The sequence below is a fragment of the Doryrhamphus excisus genome, chromosome 10 (assembly GCF_030265055.1).
Source record: "Doryrhamphus excisus isolate RoL2022-K1 chromosome 10, RoL_Dexc_1.0, whole genome shotgun sequence".
Taxonomy (NCBI): Eukaryota; Metazoa; Chordata; class Actinopteri; order Syngnathiformes; family Syngnathidae; genus Doryrhamphus; species Doryrhamphus excisus.
This window is the reverse complement of record NC_080475.1, coordinates 17,692,294-17,717,244: the sequence shown is the minus strand read 5'-3', so window position 1 is coordinate 17,717,244 and position 24,951 is coordinate 17,692,294. Positions and strand designations below refer to the sequence as shown.

The 24,951-nt window shown below is 44.0% G+C and overlaps 1 protein-coding gene across 4 annotated transcripts in view; it reads left to right on the top strand.

Annotated features, from left to right (window-relative positions):
• Window positions 1–24,951, top strand: part of rerea (arginine-glutamic acid dipeptide (RE) repeats a) — a 129,774-nt gene that overhangs the window by 55,554 nt on the left and 49,269 nt on the right. For all 4 annotated transcript variants that reach the window (XM_058085132.1, XM_058085135.1, XM_058085134.1 and 1 more), the window contains exons 2-3: window positions 10,450–10,954; window positions 18,840–18,910. In XM_058085132.1, the coding sequence (XP_057941115.1) occupies window positions 10,594–10,954; window positions 18,840–18,910 (432 nt within the window). In that variant the 5' untranslated portion in view covers window positions 10,450–10,593. The remainder of the gene's footprint in view (window positions 1–10,449; window positions 10,955–18,839; window positions 18,911–24,951) is intronic.

The following is a 24,951-nucleotide window of genomic DNA, read 5'->3' as shown; positions in this document are numbered from 1 at the left end:
CTTTTCAAAAAGTCAAAAACACTTGACATAGTAAAAGTAAACAAATACAAGTGTATAAAATAACAGTAGAAAGTGAAAAGCAAACAGCAGAGTTCAGAAGAAATATTTAAAAGTGCATCCAAAGACAAGATATAAAATATAAAATCTACGTTTTTAAGAGTTGTCTGTTAAAAAGAAGTTAGGTGTGTCCTGGTGATCTGTAAGAATCCTCAACCCCCCCCCCCCCCCCCCCCTCCCCCAGCCTTACAGACTGCCGGCTTTGGCACTCATGCAAAACACCACTTGCTCAGCTACCACCCAGCATATTGGCTTATCCTGCTAGCATAACAAAGAGGATTGAAACCAATAGGATACACACAACATAACTCCCCTTCAAAATGGAGGCCTTTGTTCGGAGATCATTGGCGAGGACATCATAGCAAGGGAGGAGTAGTAGGCGGTAGTAGTAGCTGCTGTTTTCATCCTCAAACACTCTCTGCCTGCTGCTGCTGAAGGAGATCCTCTTCCCGATAAGACTTCACAGAAAGGTATTCCTTTGGGAATGAGCTGTTGAGGGATTGCTACAGTTCTCCCGTGTGCTGATTAAAGGAACACTTGTAGATAATCCCTTTGAAAAACAGGTCTTTGTTGTGTGCACTGAGGTGCGGTGTGAGAGGAAGACATTTTCCTGATTTAGACTTTGAAACGGTTCTCACCTGGGTGTGATCCGCCACTTTGCTAGGATAAATATTTCATGACAACAGGAGGGCTGAAATAGAGCTCTTCCACACCGCTGCTGAGAAATGGACCGTCTATTTCCATAAAGTGACAACATTTAGCAGATACCATTGGCGTTAGCGGCGTAAGAAGTGTGTCTGTGGGCTGCTGGAGAGTTCTCACTCTTGTTTTTTCTTGCTGCAATGATGAAAGGCGAGAGCAGAACTCTTGTCTGTTATTGAGCAGTCACTCATGAATCACCTAGTGTGTGTGTGTGTGTGTGTGTGTGTGTGTGTGTGTGTGTGTGTCTTGCCGAGGTTAATGCACAACAAGGATTCTATTATCGCATACGTGGCTTGAACTTACAGGGAGGTGAAACAGCTGCATGGTTTGCCCTTTATCTCTTTAGTTTTGCTCCGCTGCATACCACATGCTTCCCTGCCCTCTGGGTTCTGCATCTCATGTCTTTTCTTTCCCCCCCAAAAAACTATTTGAAGGTTTGCATCACTGGTTGCTGCTTTTAGGGGTCATCAGATTTGTGGAGATTCATAAGGCTTGCCTTCAGGTCTTTGGCCTGGGTCATTATGAAGCATACAATGTTACGGCACAGATCTGGACTCGGGTGTTTTCATTCACCCTGTTTACTCATGATATGATAGACGCGGCCAAAGCAATTACTTTCACCTTTCATGTACGTCTGCTTTTGGGTCACACCGCCTCTCTAATTTCTTTCACTGGAGTGAAAGAAAGAAGCCCTGTGAGTGGTGTACATTAACATCTCTCTCTCCGGTGTAGGAAGGAGGAGGGTAAACACAGCACAGACCTTGAAGCACTTACAATGGCTGTTAGTAATATGCCATAGAAGCGATGCCAAGGAACAATATACATTTGGCCTACAATAGAGCGCTCTTTAGCAATAATGCATCTTGATGATGCAATCTAGCCACAAGCTGTAAAATCGAGCGGCAATGCTTCGTCATTGTCATGATTACAAAACATGGCTGAAAGCGAACAGGAGGAGCTGGTGCAACATCCATCCAAGATTTGGGTCTTCTTTAAGTTCCCACCATCAGCTGAAATTCCTACTCTGCACCTATTTCCATCTCTGCTTTTGAATGTATTCCACCCATAGCCCGCCTCTGGGCACGCCCACTCTGCTGTGATTGCTTACACTCCCAAGTGCTCCTGAGGGCTTCTGGACTACTGCTGAACCTCATTTTGTAATTTTGTCAGTATAGGAGTCGATAATGAATGAATAAACCCTTTGGAGAGCTACTGGAAAAGTCTTTAGGAGCCACTGGTAGCTATGAGCTAGTGATGGGAGCCCCCCTGACTTATTGTGTATGAACTCACATTACGCATTCTTTGCAGGACTGACGTGCTTGCTTACACAGAATAAACACAGTTAGGACACTCGTAAATTAAATTGTTCCTGCTTACGTTCCAGCTCCTCCCATGCTTACAAAACCTTTCTCTCAATTTTTATCTCAATTATCAAACACTTCGGCCTGATTTTCTTTAGGCAAGTTAACCTGAACAAATACTCTTATTTCCTGGAGGCAATTAGTGTTAGCTTTGCAAGCCTACAGCTTGTACCCGGGAACACCCATACAAGGAAGTCCGCCTCTCTGAAATGGAGCTTTGAGAGTCTTTCCAAACGTCTTTCATAGCTGACTTCCATATGTGCAAACCTCGTGATCTGAAACTTTGGCATAGTTGAACACGATAACACAACATTCAGAAAAGTGGCAAAAGGTCATAGGTCCCCTTTAACAATACCCCTTCTTCCTGTTCTGTATCTTGGGTGTCATGAAGACTGACCTGGTAGTAGCGCCCTTCGGAAGGTTTTGCATTAAAGGAGAGAAACTCAGAACTTGAAGCTTTTTTTTGTTCATCTATGCAGCCAGCACTTGAATTTTCTTGTATTAAATGTATTTGCACTATTGTGTTGCATAATTACAGCTGTGCACAATAAATGTTTAAATGGCTTTCCTGGCGGCCTCCAGTGTCTAAACTGTTCCGAAATGGTTGTATGATTTAAATGCCAAACAATCTTCTTGCAATGTATTTCAAGAATGTATTGAATGTATTTTCGGCCATAGCACCCATCCTTAACTTCTGCTATTTGATTACCAAATATATTTTTGGGCCTCAAGATAAGTGGAGCTCTTAGTGTAAAAGTCATTCTTTCAGGACGAGCCTTGTTGCTGCTCATCAGTTGAAAAAACAACAATGGAATCCAGCCAAACCGCTCTCCAAAGTCTGTCATTCCAACTGCTCCCACTCTCATGGCTGCCACTTAGGAGACATTTCCTTCCTCGTTATTGAGTCCTAGTTTTGTCCTGCTGAGTAGCAAGTGAGGCGATGGAAGCGGGGAAGTGCAGTGTAAAGTGATCCAGACAGTTATGCTGAGTGAAGCACAACAACAGCCTTTCTCCACAGCAGAGCCACAGCCATAATAAATAAGCTAAGAGCATTTTTTTACTGCTTTGATAGTGAGCAGAAAGAAAAGGTCAAAGGGCGTATTGGACCTCTTGTTTGAGAAAGCCACTTCAGTGCTTCCCTTGTCCCTCCCTTGAATTATTGTTTGACAAAAACGAAAGGGAAGGGGGGACATGAGGCAACGTAATTATTCTTTGCAGCATTTGCCCTCATTGAGCTCTACCTCCCCTCTCATGCCTGTCAATTACCCCCACCCCCTTTAGCTGTTTAAGGGGAGGACAGGAGGGATTAGGGTGAAGGGCACCATTTGCTCCTATGATATACGAGGAGAAACGGCGATGTACGTTCGGTGCATCTGAAAGAAAGACAGAAGGTCAAGGCCCATTCCACGACAGCCATTTTCTGACTCAACGTGTACTGCAAATACACCACTCTGTGTGTGTGTGTGTGTGTGTGTGTGTGTGTGTGTGTGTGTGTGTCCATGTGTGTCAATGGCCTAACATTTTAATACCCGACGTGTGTGTTTACACAAAGGTGAATGCAGCACTGTAGCCAATGTGCTCCCAGTGGCTTCATAAGCTTGCTCGGGCGGTGGGACGCTATTTAACACTGACTGCAGCGCCACAAACCTGCATGGAGGAACATGAATTGATACATTGGCTAAATGGTAATAACGCGGCAGGTTGACAGGAGGGTTCACAGTGTACAAGTCCGAGCGCATTGACTCGATAAGAAATGAACACAGAAGAGAGTGAGCGTCTTCTCAGCTATTAAGCCAATATGGATGAAGACACAAAAGTAATAGTTTGTAAGCCTAACGCCACTGAGTGTCAACACATACTGAGGTTTTTGATCGGCCGTGTGAATATGAAACATAACAGTACAAAATGGTTAGCGTTCAATGTTGCACGCTGTGGTCCATCTTGTAATGCACAAGAACGCTGGATCTCAGTGTTGTATTCAAGCATGGGGGGGTGGCTACCTTCTAAACTCACGCCCATTATTTTACATGGCTCAAGCATGACCCCCTACCATTGTTTAATAATACACTACATAAGTCTGTGAAGGTTTTATTGAAGTGTTTTTTTTTCTTACCAGAGACCATCTTTATAATATAGCGTTGCTGCGAGTACTTCCTGTTTCCCAGACATGACGGCTTTATTGAAAGTAGATGAGAACCACTGCCCTACTACACCCTTCGTTTGGCACCTACATTGAAAGACAACAGGACCAAATTTCACATAATGAATAAAATGTTGACTGTACAAAGATTGAATGAGCCCAAGAGGCTTATGCATCCATCCATTTTCTATACCGCTTATCCTCATGGTGCTACTCTTCAGAAAAGATGCAACTTGCCATTGGCCTCCTTAAATACCTTTTGTCATGATTGACTTCACCTGTTTATGCAGGTCAAGGGTCAATGAGCTTACCAAACTAATGTGTTCCAATAATTAGTGTTAAAGGTCGTCTAACCAATAAAACAACAAGGGTGCCCAAATGTATCCACCTGCCTACTTTAGTTTAAATAATGATTGTAGACTTTCTGTAAATCCTATAAAGTTCATTTCCCTTCTCATCTATCCCTGTGTTGGTCTGCTATATGATATATTTACCTGGAATGGATGATCCCAACAAAGGATACAGTCGTATACAAAGGAACATATTGTGCCCAACGTTTTCATACCACTGTATATCGATATTCAACCTAAATATATTGGGAAACAAGTTTTTGGTCCATATCGTCCAGCCCTGTAGTACTTAAATGCCACTGTTATAGGCGGTCCCAGAAGCTACACTTCCTCCACCACATGTTTGATGCCAGCAATATATATAATTTCCGGTCTACAAGCTGCCACTCTTTTCTCAAACTGTGAGCCCTGCGGGTAATACGAAGGTGTGGCTAAAAACTACATTTCCCATGATGCTTGGTAAGGGGTCATCGACTAATTGACTGACTACTAGTTCTTCAGAAATACTACCAATTGGTTAAGTATGTCATTTGGAAAACTATTCAACTAAGCTAAACTAAACTATTACCAAGATAGTCCGTCATAAGAAAAAAAAGTACCGTAGACGAGTACCACCATTGTTGATGGACCGTTTCCACGTTATTCCATGTTTAACAACTGTAGCCATGTGCTGTGTTCAAGCGTTTTGAGCTGCAATGTTTGTTGGTAAGCCCTGTGATTGGCTGGCCACCGGTCCAGTCCGACTCTTGCCCGAAGACAGCTGGGATAGGCTCCAGCATACCCGCGATCCTCGTGACAATCGGTGGCATAGAAAATGGATGTATGGATGTTTATTGGTAAAGGTGTATACCATCTTTGTGTAATGTAATTGTTTTGAATGTGGTGGTGATGGAAATGGAGGTCATGATGGGCTTTTTTTCTAGTCTGCTCATTATAATATGTTGAATGGGGGCGGGGTTGTCCCTTGGCCACTCCCAAGCATCTGCTCAACGATTGCTCCCACAACATAGTGCAATAATATGTGCTGGTGATTGCTTTCATACGCTGACCTAATCATTTTCCTGATAGGGATTGTTCTCCAAGACACCCATCAGTGCCCCTGCTGGCCTCCACTGCCAGGCTGAATGCTCTGAGCTGTCTTATCGTCAAGCCGCGCTGGGTGGCATGGGGGTTGAAGTAGCTGGGGGATGTAGGGCATCCTCATGAATGATACACTTACCCCCACTCGCCGCACTCACTTGGACTCCCAGTCGGAGTTGATAGATAAGATCATTAGTCTGACAATAGGCAGGTGGACCAAGAGGGAAAATCGGGGATGTTTGATTGCAGAACACATCCAAGTGGCTTATGATTGAGTGCTCTAATATTCAAATCTCAAGAGGCCTTCTGCTCTGACAACAACATCAGAATAAAAACTAGCCTTGCCCCCCCCCCCCCCCCCCCCCCCCATGTCTTGCCCTCCATCTAATTGATGAGATGTCACACGACTTGTTCTTGAGCACAGATTTATTTGACAGATACATATTGGTATCAGTCAATACCTTAAAGGGATAGTTGGCATTTTTATCCATTTAAGGCATGAACGTCTCTCCCTTCACAATGGTCCTTTTGTGTTTATAAGATATTCTATACATATAATATAATGTGAGGCGCTGCTGTACCTAACATTTTATTTAATCAAAGATCCTCTATATGGCAAGAGTGTTTTTAGGAATGTGAACTTGCTGTGGTGTAATTCCTGGGCCCAATGTGTTGATTAGCCTCCTTCTAGAGGCTGAAATCTTTTCAAACTGGTATGTTGCCAAAGGCCACCCCAAAAGGAAACTCCATTAAGAGGCACAGAGAAGATAACGGCCTTCACCAGCACATACCTCACATTCTCCACCTTCTCTTATCAATTACACCTGGAGGGAGGTCCTTCATTGGTCCGCATCGTGCTTACATTTCTCAAGAGTGCCTTCTACTCAGAAGAAAGGAGGAGATGTGACAATGCTCACAACCTTGGCATTCCCCCAGGAGCCCAGTCAAAACAAGATGCCTCTGAGGTTCCTCCAATGGCCTCCTGCTCGCAGCAGTCATGTGGTGCTGATGGAAAGTATTCACCCTCTTTGGACGCTTCAGCCTTTTATCGAGGTTCAGCCTTTTGTCACCGAGGTTCATGTAGTTTGGGTTTTCAACAAGAATTGAGGAGGTTCATGTGAAAGTGAAAACAGATTTTTACAAACCGTTGTCAAGGAATTAAAAATACATAATAGAAAATAGGTTTTCCCCTTGAAAGTGACTGAGCAGCAGAGATCCAGCTAGTTGATACCTGGAGTGTCCGTTAGTGAAATGGCGACGACCTGACTACAGTTAATGTGTTTCGTATAAAAACACCAGTCTTTGGTTCATTAATGTTCCTACCCCAATTGCGACATTCCAGTTACTCAGAGAAAAGAAGATTGAAAAGTTGAGGACAGTAGATGGCTCCAGAGTTTCAAACTCGCTGGGCATCCCACTGAATGAATTTCATTCATTCATTCATTTTCTATCGCTTAATCCTCACGAGGGTCGCGGGGGGTGCTGGAGCCTATCCCAACTGTCTTCGGGTGAGAGGCGGGGTACACCCTGGACTGGTGGCCAGCCAATCACAGGGCACATATAGACAAACAACCATTCCCACTCACATTGGGAGTGGCCAATTAACCTAGCATGTTTTTGGAATGGGGGAAGAAACCGGAGTCCCCGGATAAAACTCACGCATGCCCGGGGAGAACATGCAAACTCCACACAGAGATGGCCAAGGGTGGAATTGAACCTGGGTCTCCTAGCTGTGAGGTCTGCACGCTAACCACACGGCCACCGTGCATCCCTGAATTAAATTCAGTCCAATCCAGTCCAATTAAGAAACGCATGAATATATTTCTAAATCTGCCTCCATGTGGCCATTCTCACAACTGGGGTGACCGGGCAAGAAGAAGACCAAGAAGCCTAGGACCATTCTGAATGAGTTAAGAGCTTGAGCGGCCCAGATAGGACACACGTTTGGAGTTTGCCCAAACGAATAAGGTTTTTTGACCATCAGCTGAGACGCTATGTCAAAAACCGCACATGACCACGAACACACCCCTTTTACTGTGAAGCACGGTGGTGACAACATTGTTTTGTGGGGATGATCCTCAGCTGAAACTACTTTTTGGAAGATGTATTTACCAGGAAGACGGCAGGCACACAGCACAATCTACACACAACTACCTCAAACACAACAAGGTAAATATTCTAGATCGCCATGGTTAAAGCCCAGATCTCAATCCAATCGAGAATTTGTGGCTGAACTTGAAAAGAGCAGGGGATTTCCCTATAGCTTGCGTACGCACAAAAATATTTTTAAGCTATCCTACTGGAATTACAGCAATTTATTATTGACATAACTTCATTCCCCTTTTGAGTCATTGCGTCCACCTTTAAGTGAAACGGATTTTGTTAAGCTTATATTGATCTAAAATGTGGTATCCATCCAGAAAACTGCTAATTCATCAATTCATCACAAGATAAATGAAAATAAACTCAGTCATTTTGCCATTAGCATGTGTACCTGTTTTCCTCTTCTCTCGCCTCCAAACGAGTAGCACAAAATACACCCGACTTGTTTTCAGCCCCTGGGTGCGTTTGTTCTGTGAAGCAGAGGCTTGAACGACATGAGCCGTCTTGTCAGTCATGGTCTCTTTGTCTCTGGGGGGAGGCGGGGCCGCTAGCAGGAGAGTGGTGTCTCATGAGGAGCAATGCAAGATAACAGAGGTCAACAGAGGTCAGCCCATCAACACAGAGGACCCAGTGCACCAAATATGTCCGAAAGTGGTGGTGACAAAAAGGCCACGCAACAAACTTCCCCACCAAAAACACAGATTAATTTTGATCACGGGACCCAACAGTCCACACTTCCTCTTGTCGAGTCGAGAATGAATCAACCGCAGTAAATGAGGTCTGCTATGTAACTGGATTCACAGAATGTTGAGCATTTGTTCTAAAGTGAAAGTCAAACAACCATTCCCACTCACATTCATACCTATGGACAATTTGGAGTCAACGATTAACCTAGCATGATTTTGGAATGTGGGAGGAAACCGGAGTCCCCGGATAAAACCCACGCATGCACGGGGAGAACATGCAAACTCCACACAGAGATAGTTTTCCCTGACCCATTCAGATTGGCACGTGGCTACGACGACTACGCTTGATTCTTTGTATTCAGCCATTGTCCATTTATCTCCTGTTGTATCCTATTGCCAGTGCCATGTGGAGTCACAACTACACTTATGAACTCCTTATTAATTCCTTTGTGAGTGCATTGTCTATGTTGTGTTTTATTGGCGATGCTATGTAGCCCTGTCATGCACACATTGCTACAACAAACTCTCATGCCTGTGCTTGTGATTAAGGAAGATGTAGTCACCCATGCAACGCATATGGAAGATATTTAGTGGAACACTCTTGCTTTGTTTGGGCAGAAATGGCAGAAATACATAAAACATAACCCCCAACCCTGGTATGAACCCTGGATTCACAGAATGCTGAGCATTTGTTCTAAAGTGAATCCAGATGAAACTAATGGCATCTAGATTGTAAAGGTACTTATCGAGCTCACGGTGGCCTCCAATGGTAGCCGCATAGTCCAGGTTAGTTTCATTGGAAGAGGCTTATGTTTGTGATTAGATGAGAGAAGAGGTGCTTAGCTCATACACCAGATTCTGGCGGCCCCCAGGATTAGAGCGGCGCTATCAAATACAGCAGTCATGGATGTTTTTATGTTCTTCACACCCCTCAAGGCATGCTACCAGATATGGTCGCTTGGGGGGGGGGTGCTTAGAAGTTCTCACACACATGCATGGTCACCAACTCTCCGGAGCCCTCCAATATCATGCGTTGCATTAATGTGTTCCCCTTGTGCGTACAGGCTGTCAGCCCGGTGGTCGCCGTGGTAACTCATCATTAGGTGATTAATGGGGGCTGTGAGGAGGCTGCACTTTAATCAGGCCTCATGTTTGTGAGCAAGCCGACAACAGGAGCAGCTGCCCTGTCAGTTGGTGTCTGTTCACAAAGTGACAGCACCCGCTGCTTAGGAGCACAGTCGTCCCCAAACACATCCCTCCTGTGTAAAGTGTGTGTGCTGGTCCTATTTCCCATATCTCGCTGTAAATGCTCTCTGTCCATCTCCCACTGCATTCTGCTATGGGAACATGTGCTGCATTTTCTCATTTGTTTGCCGTGGCTGTAGAGGCCCAACACAGACGGTGGTTAAGATCACTTCATTAGCTACCAGAACAGTCTCAGTGGGTCTTTTTTGGGATGGCTGAAAATGGCTCGTTTCTCTCCCCACTATAGCTCCCTCCAGAGCAGAGCTGTCTTTTGACATTAACACAGTGGTGACTCTGTGGCAAAGGGCTCGGAGCGAGTCGCTGTCCGCTAAGCCAGCGTACACACAAATACACGCCAAATAAATGTCTCTGTCATTACAGATGGTTTGCAGAGAACCTGGCCAGTTAAGCTGCGTGCTGTTTATACTGAAAAGCCCCCACCCCCCTGACACTTTATTGGCCACAAGCCGGATCCCCATCGTCATGTTGGGTTTTAGGTGGTCCGCTACGACCTCCATTTATGTATAACATTCCACTTTCTTTCTACTGTGTACAAATGCCTTGATAGTCTTTAACACAGTGCAGGGTGCTGCCAGCAATTACCGCTGCTCGCTCCCCAGCGACATGGCCACTCCAAGCAATCGTGTATGTCTTTTGCGCCAACTATTAACTTCTGCTCAGTCAAGACCGCACTGACTCTTCTTTTTTCTGTTTCTATTTTACAGCTTTTCTGAAACTCTGGGGTTGTTGGTGTGGCCAAATTTTCCCTGGATTTGATTGGTAAATTCAGAAGACTGAAGCCCAGGCTCACAGTCTACCTTTCACGGAGGCCAAGCCGTGAGAGGACTGAGGAAGGCACGTGGCGGATCATGACAGCTGACAAAGAAAAGGAGAGGGAGAAAGAGCGGGACAGGGATAGAGATCGGGACCGGGACAAGCGAGAGTCCGGAAAGTCCCGCCGCCAAGACGGGGAGCGGGGTGAGAGCGAGAGCTCCAGGCCCAGGCGCAGTTGTACGCTAGAGGGCGGGGCCAAGAACTATGCAGAAAGCGAACACAGCGAGGATGAGGACAATGACAACGGCAGTACAGGTGGGGGCAGCGGCACGGCCGAGGAGGCGGGCAGAAAGGGCAAGAAGAAGATGCCCAAGAAGAAGTCTCGCTACGAGCGCACAGAGAATGGAGAAATCACCTCCTTTATCACGGAAGACGATGTTGTTTACAGACCAGGAGGTAAGTCCTTGTCCTGTCTAATCTAATTATCAGCAGGGGGCGGCACATTGGCATGGCCACTGATTCCGTGCCGTAAGCCCAGTCAATCCCATTCATCAGACAGGAAAATTATTTTGAACCATGGAAATAACATGCCGGCCACTCTCATTTTCTCCTATCCCACATTGGTGTTCATACAATTGAGTTGAAAACGAGAAGGTAATAAAGCCGTGCCCTTTGCAATTTGCTGCTGACAGAATAGCAAATAGCAAGTACACAACACGTACTACCTCAGGCTAAAGGCCAATGCATCATACAATCAATTCTGAGTTGACCCTCCTGTTGTTCTTGGGCCAAGTCGATAAAGCAAAGTGCTGCTTCATTAGGCGATCTCCATCATGACTTGCTGTTCTTCCACCGAGAGATGCAGATTTGTTTTAGCCGAGAACCTTTGATTTAAACTATCACTCTAATTTGCCTGCAGATTATAAGAGTACAACGCTCTTCTCTACCCTGTATAATCCACAGTGTGCCGTAATCATCGCTGTCGTGCCTTCATGTATCGAAAGGGCAAGTACTGGTGAGGGGACACGTGCATATTAAACTGGGTGATGCACCGAATTTCAGACAACGTTAGGTAATCCTCTCCAATACCTGAGCACACATTACACAGACAGGAGCCATGACTTTAAAGCAGCCTGGCATACGTGTTGGCTGGCGATAGAGATCTCAAAGCAGCGGCCTCACCGGCTTCACCTCCACTGCAGTCTTTTTTCATGTTTAATAGACAGAGGAGCAAGGCTTTGTCTCGTAATTCAAGCATGCTGACGCTGGGGGAGGGGAAGAAGGATTTAGAAAGGAAAAGAGCCTGAGCAGTCAGTCACATCAATGAAACATTCAGGAGGCACATAAACAAAGTGGAGTGTCTCGGTGGATAAGCCCATCCCAATATTTACATTTCCACATCTGAGTGAACAGCAGAGTCGGTGCCAGCTTGATGCCGAATACTTCTGTTTCCTGTCTTCTTCTTCAATTAGCCTGACAGGTCGAGAGCTGCCTGGGTGTTAGAACTTTACCCCCACCCTTCCCCCCGAAGTAGTTGCTAGGCTGTCTTCGATTAGAGATGAGTGGCCAGCGGTGGCCCCGTCCTTGCCGCACTAGTATGCAATTTACCACCTATTGTCAACACAGAAGATCCTCCACCTCAGTAACTGACCTCCTGCTGTCTCCTCTGCTCATTGTTCAAGCGATAAGCCCCGTGTGTTAGTGCAGTGCGTGTTTTCCTCCTCCTGCTTGGTAGTCAGCCCTCTTGCAATCAGATTTGATGTGCGCAGCTTAGGCAGGCACAAAGCCTGCCATGGATTATGCATTACTAAATGTTAAATCCCTTTATAGCCGTCGAGTGACACACAATATGTAAAACTGACCACCCTGGGTGAGGGATTTGCACAGCCTCAGACTGGGAGAGAGGGACTCGGATGAGGAATGTGCTGAAGAACCAAGCTATACTTTGTAAAACAAACAATATTTGGTGTTTGGATTGTTACTGTAAAGGGGGGCCTACACACACACAAACACGCACGCACACACACACACACACACCTGTGTCATCACATAAGGGCAGCTAATATTGAAATAGTCTTCAGCTTAGCCTCTCTATCCCTGTGAGACGGGTTCAGGCTGCTTAGAGCCGACTGGATGGAAAAGGCTGCTAAGGATTGCAGTCAGCCAGTTGTTCGTCTTGCAGCTAACGCTAGCTTTGCTGCAGTCGCAAACAGATGGAGTCTTGCACACACCGGTCCGTTCAAGAAGGTGTCCTGTAGTCTTTTCCTTTCCCGTTTGATTAGGGTCGGGCATGGAGTCTGGAACATCGATGGGAACTGGAACTAACATTGCCATTCTCATTCTCATTTCAAGAAGCAGTTGATGCTTGCAATGTACAAGGCAGAAGAGTCCTGAACTACGGTGTACGTAATGCTGTCTAATCTCAGTAGCCACAGTTTACATGAGAAAGGAATATTCCAATCTCTTGTCTACATGCACCGCTATAATCAAACAGAAGAGTCAATGGGGCATGCGCAGTAAAGCGTAAACACCACCGTCACGTGATACCGACTTCCCGTCTCGAGCTGTGTGTTACATCAAATCTCAGCATTCGCTGAAAGAACGCACCCGGGAATAGGAAAAGATAAAGTTCAATCTTGCTAATATTTTATAATTAAGCTCGCACATGTTTTATATAGATATGTATTTTCTTTTTTAATAAAACTGGACTTATGAATAAAGTATAGAAGGGTTTAGATTCTGTTCCACAGATGGCGGTAATGCACACGAAAGCTGCTGGCAACAGAAAAAGAAAAACACGAGGAAGAAGAACGCACCCTGACAATTTTCCGATTGAGCGGGTACAAGATACCTCAATCGGATTGGGGAAAGGAATATTCCACCCCTGTGAATCCCATTATATATTCATTCGGATTGGCACTTTTCTTTCTGAATGAGGTGTATACAAAGGTTACATTCTTTCCGATTGAGCAAGTAACCGGAATGGAATTGGAATATTTGTATATATCTTTGTATTGTCCATTGTCTTTGTCCATTTATCTCCCGTTGTATCCTATTGTCAATGCTATGTGGAGTCACTACTACACTTATTTATTAGGATTGTCAATCAGGATGATATCGGCAACACTGATCCATTACCGACACAGTATTCATAAAGAGAGTGTTCTTAATATATTTATTTTAAAGCAAGGACCAAATGGTATAAATAGTGTGGAAGTTGTGTTTTAAACAAAAACTCAAATTAAAATGAGAAAAAGCATTACAATAAATGAGGAGAAAAGAACGAAAACTGACAATTCACACGTCTGAATGTCCATGGCACACACGTTGTGTAATCCGCACGTCCCCGTTTTTGGTCTGCAGCACGAGTGCTTGGTGCTGCCACAGCACGCCGGCTTCCATCCGAGCTGGCTTCGTGTCTTTGCTTTAAAATGGCCACAGCGGGTGGAAACCACCAGCCTTTCCTTTCTGGCTCGCCACTTCTCATGTGTCATACAACATGGCTGCCAGTGTCGGTGGGCTGGCTCGGTCTCTCGTGAAGACCACAATTGATTTAATTGAGTAAGAGAGAGAGCGAGAGAGAGGAAGATTAGTGTCGTATAAAGCTGAGAGCCTGCCAGCTCGCCTGTGTTAAAACACCTCGTGTGTGGATGTGGGTGCTGGGGTGCTGATGTGGACAGCTGGCACCACTGATCTTGGGGGTGGGGAGGAATGTATGTATGCATTATGTGCACACACAGTAGGCTGTGCAGCAAGAGCATGTCTGATACGTACATGGTTAACCAGCCCCCCCCCCCCCCCCCCCCCAATACTGCTAACAGTTGTCAGTAACACAGAGCATGTGACTGAAATGTGTGATTTGCTGTTGTTACCAACGATGTACACTTTTAACCTGGCTAGCACTGTTTCACACGGGACTGTATTCTAACTGTGGCGTGGGGGAGGGGAAGTGAAATCGTCGTCTAATTTGCGCAATTGGCATGCATGCATGTCTTTTTGATGCCGCTGTCTGCCCCCGAACCCCAGGTAGTGTTGGATACGAATCTGTAAAACTGGTCTATGGGATTATTGACCTCACAGGGTTGGTCAGAGGACGCAGTCATCAGATGAACTCCTCTACTTTCATTGTTGGACCTTAAAGTGTACACATGGTGCATTATTTGAAAATCTGTCAAAAGCGCCCATAGCCATGGTTATGACCCGACACCGTGGCTCAACCTCAGATAAGCTGTAGAAAAAAACCTAAACGACGGCAGCCCCAATATTGTAGCATTACCTTACGGGAGTGGCGTGAGGCGTTGTGTGATGCCAATATGTGATGCATGTGTGATGAAGGTAGTTGCTAGGCAGCTTAAAGCAGTTCTTTGGCGTAGCAATGTCAATACTAATGATAATAACTTTGCTGCAGTTTGGTTAATATGCAGGTCGCATTTTGTAAATGAGACATTCTTGTTTTTTTTTTCCAGAAGTGAAGTTTTTATAGGCAGAATAATTGGGTCCCATTGCTTGCAATCTTAACTGCTCTTTTTTTTTTTTTTTTTTTTTAGCGAGGCCACCGATCAATAGTAGGGATGAGCAGGATACTCATTTATGACGTCATTGACGGTATTCGTGTTTAAAGAAAGTGCTGATTATGTCGTGTAGCTGATATAAAGTCAGTTGGAAAACTCCTTGTCGTACTGAACGCGGTGCTTTTGAGGAAAATACAGTCAGCAAGACTGACGCATTATTATGTTTATTGCCATGCTTGCATGAATCACCAATTTGACAATGAAAGAATAAAGTCTCAAGGATCACTTGGACACATATACATATAGCTGAATAATAAACATAATATACATACAGCAACTTCTCAATCCTCGTCAATTTCAGACTTAATAATGTACAGCTTTAGTCTCCGCCCATTTCCAGTTAAACCACAGCCACCTCCGGTTTATGTCCCGCCCACTCAGAGTATGGCTATGAATACAGATCATTTCGATGGGTGAACAAATACAGGTACAGATTGCGGTGTACTCGCTCATCCCTATTCAATATCCTCCGATTTCCGCTTAAAAAAATCTGATCTGCATTTGAAAATAACTGCCTTTCAATCACTGCTGGGTCATACTGTTGCAGCATGCAGCTGTAACAAGCATCCCTGCCCACTTTCCTTCACTGTGGAGGGGTGCCCCAAACCCAAGCGTCAACATCGGCACCTCCCATGCTGTGCATTTTTAGCGTACTAACTTTTCTCTCATCCGAAATAAATGTGTTCGTGTTTCACATAAGGATTGTAAATTATGGACAAAATTCCCCAAAAGTGCAGTTTTCCTGTAATCTACATGAATGGCACTTTTGGATGAGAGATATCGGAATCGGCAACATAAAACTCTGATTTCACCATGACTATTTTTTTTGTACTTCTCCTTTAACAATAGAACCAAATGATATTATAAGCATAAATCTTTGCTACCTCCCTGATTTAGTATGACAATTAGTGCATATTTAATTGTACTCTTCATGTTGACTATTTACACCACTAATTCTTAAAAAAATCATAGTTAGCCAAACCTGTTATGCATCCTACAGTCATGCGTCCTACAGTTCCCCTCTCAGTCACCGTTTACAGAACACCGTTAATGCAAATGTAAATGTGTCCATGCCGTTGTCTAGTGCTGTTCCTTCTCCGTGAACATTGCAACAAATTAAAGCCAATCTTATTTGCTCGGTAACAAAGAGATCAGGACACAGCTCTTTAGCTGAGAGGAGGTGTGTTTTAGATTAGATATGCCTGGCAGCCATAAGAGAAAGGCTAGCTGACCAATGAGCCAAAGCAGAGAAACCTCTCTGTCTGGGGGGGGGGGGTAATAACATTGAATATCCTTCTGCCTGATCATGGGAGTGACAATATAATTCGCCACCCAGTATTTTCTTTAAATGGACGTGCTTTATGATCTATTTGCATGTGTTGAAATAGCCAGCCTGGTTGAGTGGTGGGCTGCCTTTATGGCAGGGTGAAGAGTGGAAAAAGCAAATAGCTTCTGACAAAGCAGGAACTCTTGACTACAAAGGCTGTGCTGTGATTCTTCCTCCTACAGCAACGTTAACATGCACTTCATTTCCCCCTAAAAGGAAAGAAGAAAAATCCACCCATCCCCCCCTCATACAAAGACCCCCACCACAGCATGAACTCCGACTCTGTTCCACAAGGAGAAATAACTGCACAGACGTGTGAAGAATTGACTTTTGTAAAGGGACCTATTATGCTCATTTTTCGGCCCTTTGTGTTGAGCTACACATGATAACCAGCACAGAAAGCTTTCTAGATCTTCCAGAATCTGCACCTATTCATTCGTGCATTCAACCCACGGCCCGCCTCCAGGCACACCCATGCCACTGTGGTTGGTCACACTCCCAAGTGCTCATGAAGACTTGGGGATAGCTGCCAAACCCAACTTTAGAGGAGTTGATAATAAACGGCGATTTATCTTTTTGAAATGTCGCTTTTAATATAAAGCCATATGTGTCGGATGCCGAATCTGATCCGGTAGTGGAGACTGAACAGTGCGAAGTTTCACACGAAAAGAGGTTACGTCAAGACGTCTCTGAATGTCAAGTAGCTTTAGCATTTTAGCGTTTTCTACCACATCCATTACATCTAGTGTGGTCATTACACATTTTGTTTAAAAAACCCAAATAGGCCCACTGAAGGGAAATTGCTATTCGCAAGTCCAGACTGTGGGACTGTGTGAGTTTGTAATTAGCACTCCACTCCCTGTATGCACACTCTATAATGCTACACAGACAAACGCTTTTGCTCCACGACTTCCAGTTAGGACACTGATAAACTGTTACTTACTGCTGGCCCTTTTGACTCTTCCACAGCACCAATTAACGTTGGAAAGGCAAAGTATGTATCTGGTGTATAGCGCACCCCCATGTAAGGAAGCCTGCCCTCTGTGACATCACAGAGAGCCAGTGTATTAAATATCTGCAACAGACTATTTATGCATGTTGATGTGATCTTGGCCATAAATTAATGTGCAGATGAGATTTGACTCCTTTGTAACGTGTCATCCTGCTCACAGAAGAGGTGAGAATGAGAGAAATTATGTTGCATCACTTCGAGCCAGTAAGGGTGATACCCCCCCCCCCACACACACCACACACACACACACACACACACACACACACTCACACACACTTCCACACAGCTCGTCCAGCCCATAGCCGATGACAAGCCCCCCTCTGGGGTTATGTATGCACTCACACAGCCTCTCCAAAATGGAAGCCTGTGATGTCACTGTGAGCTCTTGTACTGTATATAGATAGCAGGCCTTCTTCAAATGACTTGGTGACTGTAAAGGTCGTTTAATACCTTTTGCCAGCCCTCCTTTTCCTTTTGCAGTAAGATAAAGCGCAGGCAAGATCAATAAATAAAATACACTGTCACTGAAAATGCTTGGCACACACCTTTTTGTGACAGGGCCTGACTTGCTTTTTTGGCATAGAGCAGCACGATATTGTTCAAATATGACCTACTAGCTAATATGCCCTAGTATGTATGTGTATCATGAGTGTATCCAAATCATGTACTTTGCTACAACCAGCAACACTGGCAATAAAACAGGAAGTTCAGATCTAGTCTCCCATATCATTAAAAAGTTCAACATCAATCAGTCGCTCGTCATAGTGAATCAAAAACATTTGGTCAAATGTCCAACTCTAATAAAGACAGATGTTTATTTTGACATGAGCAGCCACCCTTAGCCCCCCACCCGGCCCCGCACCCAACCTACTCCTCCTTTCTTCTTCCATGAAGTGGCACACTGTATTTTCTCCACAGTAGCCTGAGTGTTTTTGTTAGGGAAATGGGGGGGTTGGGGGTAAGGGTTCATGACCAGGCCATACCCCAATTCCTGTTCAAGCAGAGCAGCAAAAACGCCCCCCTGACCACCGTCCTTGCACATATTTGAGTATTGATTTCCTCTTTGTGTTTTCCAGCTTTGGGTTTGTATATCATGTGATACTTTGCCAAATCGGGTTCCACTGACAACAGGAGTTGGGGCAGGGTTAACGCTGGTGTTGCACACTGGTGTATAAATGGAGTGGAACAATAGCATAATTCCTCTTGGGCGGAATGTTTGCTTTGGAAAGGCAACCTTGTAGCACTCAAAGTCCTTAATCCTATTACTCGCATTCCAATTGAATTTGACTCGAGGAGGAAAAATGTCTTTTCAGCGGTAACAGCACTCCAAATCGTTTCTCACTGAGCTTGGCTGCATGAAAAAGCATCCATTTTTGGGAAGTGTGAACATCATCATGCTAACACCTTTTGTTTCAAATCTCTCTCTTACAGATTGTGTGTATATTGAGAGTCGCCGCCCCAACACTCCCTACTTCATTTGTAGCATTCAAGAGTTCAAACTGGTGAGTAGTTGATTCAATCTTGTCTGTCTTGTTTGTGTGCGCTCTCGCTAATGCTTGGAGGTGCTGAAACACACCAAGTTTCCAAAGCCAGGAAACAAATTGTTGTTTTCTGATGAGGAAAGACAGCAGGGAGCAACACAATGCAAGGATATAGGACTGTAGACATGCCCCTTTTTTGTTGAACCTCAAATGGAATTGAGCACATTTTAGGGCGTACCATTTTAAGGAGGAATATCATTTGAAGGCTATCCCGTAGGTGCAATTACGCTTGAAATTCAAATAGACCTGATTGACAGTGCATTCAATAAATTAATTTCAAATCATGAATTTCAATACACTTAGTCTCCAAATGACACATTGTTTTCAAGTTAGAAAGAAACACCAACGGCACTGCATCACAATCAGTTACATGTCGCGGAAACCCTGCAAATGACGAATGACTGCAGTTGGAATCTCATTTGTTGATACGCCAGCCTGGGAGATGAGCTGATTTCTTCCATGAACATCGGTAATACATTGATCACATCCTCACACGGCGCCATTATGTGTTTGTCTTATATTAGTCCTTTTGTGTTCTTTGTGAATACATTTGGCTGTGATGGTCGGTCGTGCGTGAATAGATTTTTAAAGAACAAGCGGGCCCAGCAGGGGCCGCAGTTTGAAGCCACAGACAGCACCAAGCCTTTAATCGTATTCTAGCTCAAGCAGGCTTCACGCCAGTACATGCGTTACCCACGCATGTGTACCTTGGCCAACACAGAAGAGGCCTAGGCTAGATGGAGATGATTGTCCAGGAGGGAAGGGAAAAACATCCCAAACGTCCTCCAGCTGTCTGTCTCTCACCCTGTTACCCTGTCACCCCCACCCCCTTCACCTTTAATGAATGAACAAGCATCTGCATGCGTGCACGTGTTTGAGCAGACTGTACCTTGTAGTCCGACACGACAACAAGACCCGCTGGCTCTCCCAAACTAGTGTGTGTTTTTAGTATCGCCTGACTGGCTACAAAACACAAAAGCTTGGCCACAGAGCAGCCTAGGAAAATGTCTTGTTTACTCTGTCACACAAAATCCTTTTTGAGGATAATAGATGATTTAGGATGTAATTGCACATTTTGGTTTCAAGTGCCCTCTTGCTTATAAAGCTGGAATGTACACCTAAACTCAAAAATGGGCCACACAATTCTCCCAAGGGGCAGCGGGAAGCTCTCATCCAGCTCTGTTGTTGAACGTAATGGTGTGTTCTCCTCTCCTGCTTTGATTGAAGGAACAACAAGCTACTCTCGGCGCTCCCAACATACTCTATTTTCTTCTCATCTTGTCATTCCACCCTACATCAGTCTCCGTCCTCCACGTCTTCTCATGCTGGGTAAACTATTGATCAACACTGGGCTTGGAGGGTGCAGCAAAGGGGGGGTGGAAATGTAATTGCCCATGAACCAAACAACCATATCAATATCCCCCACCCTCTGCCTTTTCTTTCCATCTGTCCTGCCTCGGTCTGAAGCCTGGACCTGTTCCACCTGTTTTATCGAAATACCCGTGAATCCAATTAGTACAGAATCGCCATCTCTGGTGTGAATTTGAAAACCTGCCCCTGTTGTCTTCTTTCACTCAGACGGTCTTTTCTGGACTCACCAGCTTGTCGTTACATGTCAGTGCTGCTTCTGTCGCCGTGTCTCTCCACACACAGAAACACACCGCCATCAATAACAGGCAGGAGGACGCTCATCTTCCTCTCATTTGTTTAGCCATTAGTGGCTGCTACTGTGCTCGCTGAGACACATTGATGTCGCCCGATAGAATTGACTTCACCTCTTCCTGCCGAGAAGCAACTCGTTTGGTGGCATTTTAAACACGATGATATGAAATGTGCACTGGAACTACAAGCCCATATACAATACCGCTCAAAAGTCTGGGATTACTTGCAAATGTCTTTGTTTTCCAAAGAAACAAACACACAATTTTTTTTCCATTCACATTTTTTCCATTTCACAAACATTTTTATCCATTTCACAAACAATTAAAATTAATTTTCAAAGAACGAACTACATTTTTGCATAGAGGCCTACTATCAGTAACTGTCAGTCCTCTGCATCAATCTCCTGGTATGGCTGCTGATCCAGGATAATCATTTTATAAGGCTAATAGATTATTAGAAAACCCATCTAAAAATCTAAACAAAAACTAAAATCTCTTACCATGCTGTAAACTACTCCCTTCAGAGAGCAGCACAAACTGGGTCTAACAAGGACAGAAAAACGATGCACAACTGTGCAAGAAGACAAATATCTGAGAGTGTATAGTTTAAGATAAAGACGCCTCACAGCTGCACTAAATAGTACCTGTACCAAACACCAGTGTCAGTATCAAGAAATACTGATACTGATACCAAGAAAAAGCTATATCTCAGACTGGCCAAAAACATTTCTAAGGGATCTCAAACTTTTGAGCAGTAGTGTAAGCACGCACACAATGCACTGGTGTCCAAACTTCAGCCCCGTCCATTTTTAACTGGCCCTTGACAAAGTCTAAAAATATCATTGACTACGGCCCACATATAACATGTATTGGTGGTTTTGTACTACTTAGTTTGAACACTAAGTCTACTAGCTACTAGTGTCTCCACAAAGAACAGAATAAAAAAGGAGGGTAACCAAAAATGGCAAGATTGCAAAAGGGTGCTACGCTTAAGGCCCTATGATGGTCGCCTTAACGGAATCTATTGTTAAACGTGGGATCTCCGTGAGAATGACATAATGTGGCTGAAATGCTGTCATCTCGAGTAGAAGAAATGTTTTGCGTGGGGAAACAGCGGACTCCTCATTCTAGGTGGCACCCCCCCCCCCACTCCCCCCACCCCCAGGCTGTATGACTGTGTTTACAGTTGGAATAGCCTGTTGACCGTTTTCCTAAACCACAAGCTTGGGCATTACAGTTTGTTGAGGATGTTGTAATGTTTGTAGAGGCTGACATCCCATAAAACAATTTAGCCAAGCTACAGCTGTTTCTCTTTCTGTTTGTCTCTTTTATTCACTGACACACACGTACTCACTCTATCGTGGTAAAATACCACATAACATCAATGATATCTCCAAAGTTACTAAAGACTTAAAGCTGGTATTATTTGCGGATGATACCACTGCTTTTTGTTCTGAGGGTGTACAGACAAAATCATTAGAAAGGTCAGAGAAGAAATGGTCACACTAAAAAGATGGTTTGATGATAATAGATTGTCCTTGAACCCAAGTAAAACTAAAATCATGCTGTTTGGTAACAGTAGAAAGGACACGCACCAGCAAATACAAATAGACAGTGTGGACCCTTGTGTTCACAAGGGTGAACGAAAATACATTTCTGGGGATCACAATAGATGAAAATAGGAGCTGGAAACCTCATATTACAAATATACAACATAAGGTGGCCAGAAATATTTCAGTATTGAACAAAGCAAAATTTGTTCTCAATCAGAAATCACTCCACACTCTTTATTGCTCTCTGGTTCTACCATATCTTACTTATTGTGTGGAAATATGGGCTAATAACTATAAAAGCAATCTTCACTCGCTAAATATACTGCAAAAAAGGTCAGTAAGGATAATTCATAATGCCGCCTACAGATAACATACTAACTCCTTATTTCTCAAATCACAAATACTTAAACTTGCTGATATAGTTCATCTTCAAACAGCTAAAATAATGCATAAGGCTAAAAACAACCAATTAGCTAAAAATGTCATCCAATACTTCTCTACAAGAGAGGAGAAATATGTTCTCAGGGAAGAAGTACATTTGAAACACTTCTATGCTAGGACTACGTTAAAAAGCCATAGCATTTCAGTATGTGGAATCAAACTATGGAATGGATTGAGTAAGGACTTCAAACAATGCACAACGATGAGCCAATTCAAGAAACAATACAAGCAGTTGATGTTTGCTAAATACAAGGATGAAGAGTCTTGAACCAGTCATGATGTGCTATATATATCACTATATTGACACTTACTATGGTACACATTATGTCATTGGATGGTCATATCACCTTGTACTTCGGTACACGGTACATTATTTAAAAAAACAAAAACAAAAAAAAACTAAACTGTATTATAGAAAGCAGGAAGTGAACAAATGTAACAGTTACTGATTGTAAAAGTACCAGATGGAGGGGTAGGATTTAATAAGCTTTGCTTCTTCCTACTCCTTTTGGACATGTGGAAGTGTGAACTGATTATGGGATGCACTCAATTGGAATCTGATGCATGTTCAAATGAAATAAAACCCTTACCATTACCAAAAAGGATCCCATATGCGTGGAGATGCTTCTTTGAGGCTTGACAATTACAACTATTGTGCAAAGATGAATGGGCCAAAATTCCTCCGTTGCGCTGTAGACACTCATTGCAAGTTGTGGCAACTACTTGATTGCAGTTGTTGCTGCTAAGGCTGGCCCAAGCATTTATCAGGTTTAGGGGACTTAGGGTTGATTTTTTTTTTTTATCCCTAATCAAATGTTTCATTTAAAAACTGCATTTTGGGTTCAGTCGTGTTGTCATTGACTCCTAATTAATTACATTTGTTTGATGATCTGAATCATTTAAGTGTGACAGGTGCCAAAAAATAGGAAATCAGGAGGGGGGGGATTTTTTCACACCAGTGTATATTGTTGTTATTATTTTTGCTGCCTTATTGACATTAACACTAGATGCACACACGCATACCCCCCCGTTAGGAGAACAAAACAAAGGCAGTAAGTGTGACCAACAAACAATATGCCACCATATCCCTTCTCTCAAGCTAGCTATTCTTTTTTTTCTTCAATTGTCTCCTCCATCTCTATTGCTCTCAATCTCATGTGTCTGTCCCGGCACTCCCCCCTTTCCCAACACCTCTGCCGACCCCCACCCGCCCATGTTGGAGTCATTGTGTCTATGTCTTCAACACTCATTGACCCCCTACCTCCTCTGCTTGTATCTAACCTCATTTGCTGTTATTGGCTAAGTCAGCTGCATTCACCCTCCCTCTGCCCCCCACCACTCCTCCTGGGTTCCTTCCTCACGTCCTTTCTCCCAGCTACCCCCACCTCCTCCCACTCCTCCTGCTCATGAAGCAATTGCAGTGTTTCTGCCTGCACGAAGAGGGGAAACATGCCAACATCCACACAGCATCTCCTCCCTGCTTAATTACACCACCACGTTCAATATGATGTTTGTTAGCAGGAGCTCAGCCTCACTTGGTTTGCTTTCAGGATTGGTAAGGTGGAGGGGGCTTTGTGTATGCTAACACACGCTGCATATTTGGACATGCAAGTGTGTCTCGTGAAAACACGCTGATGGAGTGGATTTTTCCATGCTTTCAGCAACGTGTGTATGTGTTGCTGCGGGTTATTGAAGTGTGTTATTGTCCAGGACAGGGGAAGTGAAAGTGTTTCTGGTTCCCATTGAAGATTTCATCCACATACGGGTTCAAGATGCCCAAGTAGCCATTATGAATTGTCAGGGACAGGGGAAGTGAAAGTGTTTCTGGTTCCCATTGAAGATTTCATCCACATACGGGTTCAAGATGCCCAAGTAGCCATTATGAATTGTCAGGGCTCTATAATGAATCAATGATATTACAGCTTTTTATTGTCCTCATTGGAAAAATAAAAAAATTCACCCAACACCCAATTCCAGATAGTTTATCGCATGATTTTTGGAACTTTGCCCATTATCCGCAATCCTCACATGAAACATGTGCACATGTTTTTTTCTGTGTGTTCTAAAGATATAAAAACATTTAAAACGACAGCTCATTACTGCAGGTATTGTGATACACCTATGCAGCCGACAAAGATTAATACAGATATCACATATATCACATAGCAAGACAAAGATTAATACAGTTATCACATATGATATCACATAGCAAGACAAAGATTAATACAGATATCACATATGATATCACATAGCAACATTGAAAAGAAGGTGACACCTACCATGAACCTTTCCAAACGCCAGCAGTTGCAGCACAGGCCTCAGGTATGTAGCATGACGTACATCTTGG